Source organism: Sinocyclocheilus rhinocerous, unplaced genomic scaffold (assembly GCF_001515625.1).
Source record: "Sinocyclocheilus rhinocerous isolate Xijiao unplaced genomic scaffold, SAMN03320098_v1.1 scaffold3094, whole genome shotgun sequence".
Classification (NCBI taxonomy): Eukaryota; Metazoa; Chordata; class Actinopteri; order Cypriniformes; family Cyprinidae; genus Sinocyclocheilus; species Sinocyclocheilus rhinocerous.
The window spans coordinates 155,452-167,447 of NW_015642077.1; the positions used below are offsets into that span (position 1 = coordinate 155,452).

General features: G+C 38.8%; 1 protein-coding gene across 1 annotated transcript in view; it reads right to left on the reverse strand.

Moving 5' to 3' along the window:
- Positions 1 to 3,991: 3,991 nt before the first annotated feature.
- LOC107755672 (uncharacterized) overlaps positions 3,992 to 11,996 on the reverse strand; it is a 13,893-nt gene continuing 5,888 nt past the window's right edge. The window contains exon 8 of the mRNA XM_016572562.1: positions 3,992 to 4,368. Within this exon, the coding sequence (XP_016428048.1) occupies positions 3,992 to 4,368 (377 nt within the window). The remainder of the gene's footprint in view (positions 4,369 to 11,996) is intronic.

The window sequence follows — 11,996 nt, forward strand, 5'->3', positions numbered from 1 at the left end:
GTCTTTATATTTTTCATAAGTGTTTCCATTTTCTCTTGTTTTAGTACTATTCTGGAGAAAATTAGCCTGCTGGGGAAAGACTTAAAAAATACAAAGTAAGCAAGTTAATAGAGAGATTTTTGCAGAAATTCATTGTGCTGTTGTTAACAGGCATAGTTTATTTGCTCTGCATTAGGATTGCAAGTGTCCTGGGACAGGTGAGGGAGTGAGTGGAAGCTGGTGGAGCTACTCAGGGAGGACATTAAACTCCAGAGAGAGACAGAGGAGAGAAGAGCACAGGAGAGCAGGGAGAGACCGTTTTCTCTTCTTGAGAGAATGCTTAACAAATACATTATTTATTAGCCAAGGGTACATTACAATTTTTCAATATCTTTTTTTTAAATGTCGCATTGTCAATGAAACAACCTAATTTTGTGATGTAAGTTCAAAATGAAATGAATATATTATTAATTTTTGTAGTGTAATTTATTTGTAAATGAGCCTGAGTACTTTCTGTACATCATTATATAATGATAGTAGCCAATTATATTTTTTCCTGATCTGAAACCCCAATTTGCAAGTGTGTTTAATGAATGGGTTGTTAACTACTTTCGTAACACAAGTCAATGGGAGGAACAGAGCCTTATCTAGAGGTATTTCCCCTGCATGATATCTTTCAATTTGTATCCATGCAGGTGGCAAAGTACTATTCATCTGCCAAAACCATACCGCTCTCATTTGTGCTGCCCAAAAATAAGACATAAAATCTGGAAGTTGTAATCCACCTTTTTTAGATGCCGTTTGTAATGTTTTAAGTTTAACCCTCGGAGTTGTATTATTCCAAATAAATGTTCTAATTGAGCTATTGAGATTATTAAAAAACTTTTGTGGGATAGAAATGGGAAGAGTTTGAAATAAATATAAAAATTTTGGAAGAACGTTCATTTTTATGCAATTTATCCTGCCAATTAATGATAATGGTAGTGAGTTCCATCTTTCCAGATCTCTCATTACTTTTTTAAGTAATGGGGAATAATTCAAAGAATATGCTTCTTCCAGCTTCGAAGGAATATTTAATCCTAAATAAACTATCTTTTCCGAATTCCATAAAAAAGGAATGTTATTTAAGGGCATTTTCTCCGCAGCCAAATTAATTGGCATCATAACACTTTTATTAATATTAATTTTATAACCAGATATATCTCTACATTTTTCCAACAATTGAGATAAAGTAGGCAGAGATGATTCAGGATTAGTTAGATATAACATAACATCATCCACATACAATGATATTTTGTGTACACAGCCTCCTACCTCTAGCCAAGATATTGATTCGTTTGCCCGTATTGCTATGGCCAGGGGTTCCACTGCCAATGCAAAAAGTAGTGGAGACAGAGGACATCCCTGTCTTGTTCCCCTTGATAAATGAAAGTGCGAAGATAAATCAGAGTTAGTACGGACGGTTGCCGATGGACTTCTATACAACATTCGAATCATATCAATAAATTTGGGACCGAAATTCATTTTATGCAAAATAGCTATCAAATAAGGCCATTCTACTCGGTCGAATGCTTTTTCTGCATCTAAAGAAAGAGCAATCACCGGAGAATCCATTTGTTTTGCCGAGTAAATAATGTTCATTAACCTCCGTATATTATCGAAAGAGGATCTATTTTTTATAAATCCAGTTTGATCCATATGAATTAAACTAGGTAAAACCCCCTGTAAACGTAATGCAATCATTTTAGTAAGAATTTTATAATCAGAATTAAGTAGTGAGATCGGCCGATATGAGGTACATAGATTAGGGTCTTTGCTAGGTTTCAGCAGGACTGTAATTAAAGCCTGATTTAAAGTCTCTGGTAATTCTTTTTTTATAAATTGCCTCCTCATTCATTGAAAGCAATGGGTCAGCTAATTTAGAAAAAAAGTTTTATAAAAATCCATCGAAAAACCGTCCAAACCAGGTGTTTTACCCCCAGCTAGTGCAGCAACTGCAGACTGAATCTCTTCTTTCGAAATTTCTTTTTCCAGTTCTTCTCGGTCATTATAACATAAAAACTGGGATATCCAATTTGCTTAAAAAGTTTTGGATTTCAGCTTCCTGTACTCCTTGAGACTTATACAGCAATTTATAAAAATCTAAGCATTCTTGGTTAATTAATTTTGGGTGTTTGATACTTTTATTATCTGAAGAGCATATTGTAGTTATAGATTTACTAATTTCTTCTTTTCTTATTTGCCATGCTAACACTTTTCCAATCTTATCCCCGTGTTCGTAATACCTCTGTCGTGATCTTAGAAGTGCATTTTCTGCTTCTTTAGATGACAAAATATTGTATTCCAATTTTTTAGACTGCATTTGTTGAAACAGCTGAGTATCCTTAGAGTGTCTTAGAGTGTTCTCTTTCCATTGTTAAAATTTCTTTTTCGAGCAATTGTGATTGTTTTTGATATTGTCTATTCTTACTGGAAGAATAATTAATGATTTGACCCCTTAAGAATGCCTTCAAAGCCTCCCAAATTATACCCGAAAAAGCAGAATTTCTATTTGTAATCATAAAGGTGTCTATATTATTATTTATAAAGCCCAACGCTTCATCATTGTTTAATAAATGGCCACTAAATCGCCAAAGTTTACAATTTGACAGTTCCGGAGAATAATGCACTGAGATAAGTAAAGGAGCATGATCTGACAATATTCTTGGTAAATAATCGCATAGTTCAATCAAATAATCCCTCGCCATTGGAACAAAAAAATTGTCAATTCTGGAATAATTATTGTGCCTATGTGAGTAGAAAGAATATTCTTTTTTTGTTGTATTCTTAAATCTCCATATATCTATTAAGTTAAAACATGAGAGTTCGTATTTTAAGGCTTTGGCAACCTGAGTTAATGGTGACACTTTAGTGGACGATCTGTCTAATACTGGGTCTAATACTACATTAAAGTCTCCTCCAATTATTAGCTCTGCAATAGGGCATGCACATTTGAAGAATATATTATGAATAAAATCAGCACCCTCCATTTCAGGACGGTATATATTTACTAAGGTTATTCTTTGCATCGCAATCGTTCCTCTTAAAATAATATATCTGCCGGATTTGTCTTTATCAACAGATTCCATTTGAAAGGGTATATTTTTATCAATAAGTATAACCACCCCTCTGGATTGTGATGTAAAAGAAGAAAAGAAAACCTGTCCAGGCCACTGTTTTTTAAGATTTTGATGTTCAGAATCAGTCAAGTGTGTTTCTTGTAGCAAAGCAATTCCAATGCTATGTTTTCTGAGGTATAGAATTACTTTTTTCCTTTTAAGTCTTTGATTTAACCCATTGACATTCCAAGTAACATATTTATATTTCAGTGTACTTGACAGTAACTATATTTTTTGTTCTATTTCCATCTTAGGGCACTTTAAGAACTTATCTCCAACCAACCCAAAAATCAAATTAAGTAAACGTGTTCTGTCCAACCCCCCCTACCCTTCTCACCACTTCCCCAAACGAAGTGTGAAACTTTAAACCCCCATGACTGATTATGCACCGCAAAATGCAGTCGAACTTGACTTCCTCCACCTTATCCTAACTAACTAACTCCCGTACAAGTTCTGTCAATCCCAACAAATATTTATATTATGTACTTTCAAACAAACGTATTATTTACTTCGAACAATCCTAGTAACATATCCAAAATTCACACCTTTTCGTAAACAATTCCACAAACATAAAATCACATTCTTCTCACATTGGATTTTAGGTATAGAGTCCACCCTTGACATAACTGTTAAGTCAGTAATGTTCATCCAAGAGGAAAAAAGGAAAAAAAACTCACCCCTCTTACTTCAATGCAGTTATTCTTGCATACTATATGGGTGATTGCTTTAGTAGAGTTTACTGTAGATCCCCGGAATTCGTTGATATGCCATTTCTTAGCATCTTAAACGGCAATCAAGTGCGGATGATGTTGTCGAAGATAAGTCTCTGCCGATGCTTTGGAGTTGAAGGATCTTTATCCCTCCGGTAGCTGAATCCTCAGCGTTGCAGGATGAAGCATTGCATAAGACACGTCGTTATTGCGTAGCTGTCTTTTGAGTGCGCTGAATTCTTGTCGCTTTCTAAACAAGGTCGATGACATGTCACGCAATATCATGATAGTAGAATTGCCATAGGTGAGCTTGCCCCTTTCTCTGGCCACATTAAGAATCTTAAGTGTGTCTCCATATCGAAGTAGACGAATCAGAATGGCCCGTGGTTTGACGTTTTCCGCTGGTCGTCTTTGCAAAGTGCGATGAGCTCTTTCAATTTCGTAGATCTTGTCCTCCTGTCCCAGAATCTTAGGCAGCCATTCCTTTAAAAAATCCACGGCGTTTCTGCCTTCCACTCCCTCTGGGAAACCAACAAGACGTAAATTCTGATGGAGAGATCGATTCTCAAGTTCATCAATTTTATCTTTCAGCTGTTTAATTTCGTCGTCAACAGCCAATATGCACTACAGATAAGACTTTCACACACATCAATTTACACATGATGAAATCGTACAATCTTACATTTCTTTGTTTGCTTTTTTTTTTACTTTTGTGTATTTACATTTTTGGCTATATGTAGCTGTATTAACCTGAATTGAATATTTTCTATTTTGTATTTAATAAATACATTGATTTGAAATCCTTTTGACTACTGTACATTTTTGACAATATAGACATTAGTTATGTGGTGACTGCATCCATTTCAGATGTATAATAACTGTTTTTCCGAAAGACTTAAGTTATAGCAGCTGAAAAGTATTTAAAGTGAAACAGATGTATTATTATAGATCAGGGGTGCATCCTGTTCCTGGAGATCTACCTTCCTACAGAGTTTAGTTCCAACCCTGATAAAACAAACCTGTCTGTAATTATCAAGTGCTCCTTCAGATCCTAATTAGTTGGTTCAGGTGTGTTTGATCAGGACCAGGTTGGGCACCCCTGTTGTAGATTAATAGTGTGGGCTGCTGGGGGCCTTAGGCTAGCCCTAAGTGGGCCCGGAAAGGGCTGGTGCAGGCTTGTTTGCAAGGTCAATATTTTAACTTAAGTGCTGCAAGCCATGCATACAGCGCCGGACACAACAGACTTTCTGGTACGCAAAACAAGTACTTTAAAGGAATTCCATAGCTTATTGCCTTTACTGTGGCAGCCAACAACAACACAGCTTAACCCTGCATACATTTTCATATTTAGTTATATTGAAAAAGTTTCAATTCAGTCTATCTTTTTTACCCCGTTTTAACATGGATTTCTATGGAGATCGGCTGTAGCTGTTGGGCAAGATGGCGGATAACAGCGGCGGCACATAATATTCGCATTCTGATTAGTCAGATCGCCTGTCAATCATGCTCCCTGCGAACGGTCAATTAAACTGTATAATCAAGCACATATAATGGACCTGTACATATTTACATTCTAATGTTGTTAATATGTGTATATGTGTTACGAATCTGGTCCGTGGTATGCCATCCGACTGACACCAGAGGTCACCCTTCCATTACATTAACTCTCCCATCACACAGACTGTTACATGTCACCCCGGACTACATTTCCTAGTTTCCATTTCACTGATTACACTCTCACCTGTAGCCAATCACACACACTATAAATACGAGGTTGTAACCACAGTTCAAGGCTGAGTATTGTTAGCGTTTATCATTGTGTTAGCGATAGCTACATTACGGAGCCAGTTCCCAGTCCTAGTTCTCAAGTCAAGTCAAGTCTAGTCTAGTCCTGTTCATTGCCTTCTTTCACCCGTGTCTTGATCCTAGCCTGTTTACCTCCTCTTGTCTGATCTCTGTCTGTCCTGGAGTCATTGCCTGCCTTGGATTACCCTTTGCATTGCCATCTCGGACTTTGTTTGCACCTCGCCTGGACTATTGCCTGTTTATGGATTATCCGTTTGCCTCGTCCTCTGGATTATGTTCGCCGTCGATTGATCCACGCCTGTTTTATGGATTACTCTTTCATCTTTCGTCCTGTTTGTTGCTGCCGCGTGTTTTGAGTTTGAGCTCCGTCAAGTTAATTCTTTATCGTCCATTTTTTGTCTTAAAATAAATTTTATACACCATCATTTTCGTTTCTATAACATGTCAATATATCCTGTATCGTATTCTACAACAAAAGCAATCAGAGCGCCTTGTTATCACTAGTTTTATTTTGATTTCCCGAGTCCGCCGATTTCACTTCGGCGCCAGGACACCACGGACCTTGGGTGCACCCGCAGCAGAAGACGTGAGCCAGGCCCCGGGCGACGACCTCTCCCCAACCGCTGCCTCCGGTCTTCGAGATCTCCACCCGGAACCGCTTCGCTCCCCTCCGCGAGACGGAACGCGGCGCTGTGATCGTCGGCGCGCCCATCGTCTGGCACGTCCGTGCTACGTTAGCTGAAGGTAAAGTGCACACTCACTGTTTCCCTGGTGCTCGTGTTCTCGATGTTTCTGCGCAGATACCCGCGATCCTGAAGAGCGATGAGAGCCCCGGAGCGGTCGTGCTTCACGCCAGCATTAACAACACCAAGCTGCGACAGACGGAGACACTTAAGAGGGACTTCAGGAGCCTGATCGTGTCAGGACTGCTTCCCACGTATCGACGAGGACACAAAAGGTTCAGTAGACTTTTTGCTTTAAATGAATGGTTATTGTCATGGTGTAAAGAACAGAAACTGCTCTTTGTTAATAATTGGAATCTTTTCTGGGAGCATCCTAGGCTTTTTCGCGCTGATGGCCTGCACCCCAGCAAAGTCGGAGCGGAACTCCTGTCGGACAACATCTCCAGGACGCTATGCTCCATATGACTGTTAAGCCAATTCTCAAATAACTGCTATGATGGTTTCTGTTCTAACCGCTTAAATTATAGAAGTACTTGTGCTGTCCAGTTTATTAAGACTGTGTCTGTTCCCCGAATAGTGAGGTCAAAATATAAATTTAATGCAGGATCTAGAAAAAATCTGATCGTGATTAAACCAGAAAAATGTCAAATAAATGAACAAAAACCATTTTTAAAGTTTTACAACATTACAAAGCAGTAATTGTAAATTAAATGATCACAGATAATAGTTTTCATGTACTCTGCTTGACTGAAACCTGGCTAAAACCAAATGATTATATTGGTCTAAATGAGTCTACTCCACCAAGCTACTGTTATAAGCATGAGCCCCGTCAGACTGGTCGTGGCGGAGGTGTTACAACAATATATAGTGATATTCTCAGTGTTACTCAGAAAACAGGATAGAGGTTTAACTATTTCTAAATACTTCTGCTTAATGTTACACTGTCAGATATGCAAAAGAAATCTGTCGTATCTCTTGCTCTGGCTACTGTGTATAGACCACCAGGGCCGTATAGGGCCGTATACAGATTTCCTAAAAGAATTTGCAGATTTCCTCTCAGACCTATTGGTTACCGTTGATAAAGCGCTAATTGGCGGAGATTTTAACATTCACGTTGATAAGTCAAATGATGCATTAGGACTTGCGTTTACTGACCTAATAAACTCTTTTGGAGTCAAGCAAAACTTCACCGGGCCCACTCATCGTTTTAATCATACGCTAGATTTAATTATATCGCATGGAATTGATCTTACTGATATAGATATCGTACCTCAAAGTGATGATGTTACTGACCATTTCCTTGTATCGTGCATACTGAGTATTACTGATATTAACTATATGGCTCCGCGTTATCGTCCGGGCAGAACTCATCCTTTTAATCATACGCTAGATTGAATGATATTGCATTGAATCGATCTTACTGATATACGTAGATATCGTACCTCAAAGTGGATGATGTTATTGACCATTCCCTTGTATCGTGCATGTTGCGTATTACTGATATTAACTATATGGCTCCGCGTTATTGTCCGGCGTTATCGTCAGGGCAGAACTATTGTTCCAGCCACCAAAGACAGATTCACAAATAACCTGCCTGATTTATCTCAACTGTTCTGTGTACCCATAAGTACACATGAACTAGACGAAATGACTATCAACATGGGCACTATCTTCTCTAATACATTAGAAGCTGTTGCCCCCATCAAATTGAAAAAGGTTAGAGAAAAACGTACTGCGCCATGGTACAACAGTAATACCCACTCTCTCAAAAAAGAAACTCGTAGTCTTGAGAGCAAATAGAGAAAAACTAACTTGTATGTTTTTAGAATTGCGTGGAAAAACAGTATGTCCAGCTATAGACAAGCTCTAAAAGCTGCCAGGGCCGAGCATATCCACACTCATAGAAAATAACCAAAACAATCCAAGGTTTTATTTAGCACAGTGGCTAGATTAACAAATAACCAGACGCCACCCGATCTAAATATTCCCTCACAGTTTAATAGTAATAACTTTATGAATTTCTTCACTGATAAAATAGATAACATCAGAAATACAATAACAAATGTAGATTCTACAGCGTATAATACTTCAGCTTCATTCATCGCACCAAAAGATAAACTGCAGTGCTTTACAATTATAGGACAGGAACAGCTAAATAAACTTATCACTGCATCCAAACCAACAACATCAAATGTAGATTCTACAGCGTCTAATGCTTCAGCTTCATTCATCGCACCCAAAGATAAACTGTAGTGCTTTACAACTTTAGGACAGGAAGAGCTAAATAAACGTATCACTGCATCTAAACCAACAACATGCCTGTTAGATCCTGTACCCACTAAATTACTGAAAGAGTTGTTACCTGTAGCAGAAGAACCGCACCAAAGTCCACTAAGGGAGGTAGAGCTTTTTCGCATTTGGCTCCCGAACTCTGGAATAGCCTTCCTGATAACGTTCGGGGTTCAGACACTCTCTTTCTGTTTAAATCTAGATTAAAGACACATCTCTTTGGCCAAGCATTCAAATAATGCATCTCATAATCTTGTACTGCAGTTATATCTGATCAAATGCACATTATTATTCTTTAGCTTGGGTTAAACAAATAAATTTTACTTGGTTGGAACAGCAGCTATGCTAATTATGTCTCTATTTGTTTCTCTGTTTCTGCCACGGGATTGATATGATACTGGTGAAAGTCAACCAAAATATTTTCACGCAGTGGATAGTCTAGATTTATGCTTTCAGTTCTAATATAAATCTTATACAGTATTACAGTTTGTCGATCTAAAATGGTAATTGTGCATTAACAGCTGTCAACCATGTCGGGTACGCAAATGCGCTGTCAAGACTTGTTTACACAGCGCATTTTTTATTTTGGTCGCGCATGCGCACCTGCGTACCACTTATGTGCCTAGGTGGTTGTCCTGCATCTTCAATAAACAAGCTACAGGTAGTCCAAAATGCAGCGGCTAGTGTCTTTACCAGGTCAAGAAAATATGATCATATTACCCCAATTTTACAGTCTCTGCACTGGCTACCTATTAATTCCACTAAAGGAGGTAGAGCTTTTTCGCATTTGGCTCCCAAACTCTGGAATAGCCTTCCTGATAACGTTCGGGGTTCAGACACACTCTCTCTGTTTAAATCTAGATTAAAGACACATCTCTTTGGCCAAGCATTCAAATAATGCATATCATAATCTTGTACTGCAGTTATATCTGATCAAATGCACATTATTATTCTTTAGCTTGGGTTAAACAAATAAATTTTACTTGGTTGGAACAGCAGCTATGCTAATTATGTCTCTATTTGTTTCTCTGTTTCTGCCACGGGATTGATATGATACTGGTGAAAGTCAACCAAAATATTTTCACGCAGTGGATAGTCTAGATTTATGCTTTCAGTTCTAATATAAATCTTATACAGTATTACAGTTTGTCGATCTAAAATGGTAATTGTACATTACCATGTCGGTGGTCGGTACGCAAATGAGCGCTCGTGCATGCGCACCTGCGTACCACTTACGTGCACCCCTGATTATAAACGTACCCTTTCAAAAACATTGGTGTCGGAGGACAAAGTCGTCAAAAATCCCTTGATTTTTTTAAAACTGATCTCACATAAACTATCTTAGCTTTGATAGACGCTTGAGAATGCATTGAATTTAAAAACCGGGTCGATCGCCGTTGTGTGTTTTCTTCTTCTTCTTCTTTTGTGAATTCAAATTTCCCACGGTGCCAAAGCATGAAAGAGCACCACAAGAGCGCTAGCGGTCGAAAGTATATTGCATCTATAGTGGTTTAGCACTACCATTGAGAATGAATGGGAAACGGTTTAGGGCCGTTTAGCTAAAGAATCCCCGGCTACCGCACGGAAGACCCGGGTCCGATTCCCGGCCAATGGAAGAACAGCCTGCTTTTAAGTAAGGTGTGTGTGGTTCTTATTTGAGGGAGCTCCAGCTGCATTTACAACCTTGCGAATCTCATTGAGGCAGTCAAGCATATTCGGTATATAACATATACATATCTAAACTTAGCCAAGAAAAAAATTGTTTTTCAGGGTGCTGCATTTTACAAATAATTAATGGAAGCACTTTAGACAATGCTTTTTCATGCATGTTCAATGAATTACATGCAATAACTGCTCATGCATCTCTGAAGAGTTCCTGAAGGCAATAACACTTTACAGGCGGCAGGCAAGAAAGGTCAGGGTTAAAACAACTAATGACAGTAAACTGACCTGTCTGTTGTCTCTGAAAAACACCAGAAGAAATATGTCCAGGGTTACGGCTGACCTGCATGAAAGTGGGATGAACTGCAATGTCAGTAATGTAAGATCCCTAAGACAGCGCTACAGGGGCACAGATGGACCGCTGATCGTCATGGCAGTGTCAAACAGCATGTAACCCTGTGTCCCCCCCACCCCAGATGTGTTTGAGAACATGCAAATGCCTTGGTGGAAGAGCGGGGTAACATCTCCCAGCAATAACTGACAAATCTGGTGCTGTCCAGGAAGATGAGATGCACTGTAGTTCTTAAGGGAGCTGGTGGCTACAGAAGATAACGACTCTGACTTTTGATATTGACTTCCCCCCTTCTCCCCTTTGTTCTTAGACTCATTAGTCCATTTCTTTTCATCAAATGCCTATGGAACTTTTCAGTTTATCTCTTAGACTTGCGCATCTCCAGTCAAGCATTGGTGGTTCAGTGGCAGAATTCTCACCTGCCAAGCGGAAGACCTGGGTCTGATTCCCGGCCAATGCAAAAACAGCCTCCTTTTAAGTAACGTGTGTGGTTCTTATTTGAGGGAGCTCCAGCTGCATTTCCAACCTTGCGAGTCTCATTGAGGCAGTCAAGCATATTCGATATATATGTAGCGAATCAGCTCAAAGGGGAAATAGGAATAATTAATCATAACTAGTTATAATTAATTATAAATATTTAGATCCGCTGTAAGTATTTACTTGACCTCTCAGGGTCAACTGTCTGTCAATTCTAAGAACGTTAATTTCGTTAAAGGGAAATAACTTTCTTACTGTAAAATACTACACAGAGCATGTAGCATAAATCTGCATGATTAGGGACTCCAGTTATGAGCAAACAATGAACAACATCAAGTGTGATACAAGTAAGTCTTTACGTCAAGTGTGATAGAAGTAAGACTTTATTAACTACATAAACACTTAAACTAGTCTAACATACACATACACATACACACACACACACACACACACACACACACAGTTGGTATAGGAACAGGATTAAAACTTAGGCAGTAAAGAGAAAAGAAATAAAGCTTGAAGCTATGGGACCATTGGATGCTCAGCAGATCTACAGCCTGAAGGAAACATCAGCTTCTTAGTTCAAACACACCTTTGTAAAAAGGTGCAAATGATACTTAATGTATCAATTAATGAGACTAAGTTTGATACCTGCACGTCTTGTCTGTCTGACAGAGAGTCCTGATGCAATCTGAAGGCTCAAGTTGATCTTTGCTGAAGTTGGTTAATGAAAAAGAACCAGTTTGCGTCAGAGAATCTTGATGAATGGAAAAGTCAAGGCCGAAGCCTGGCACGTACTTAAGGTGTCCTGGAGCGTTTGCTCACATCTTCCATCTTCTCAGAATTCAACCAAAACCACCGACTCTGGGCGGGTCACATG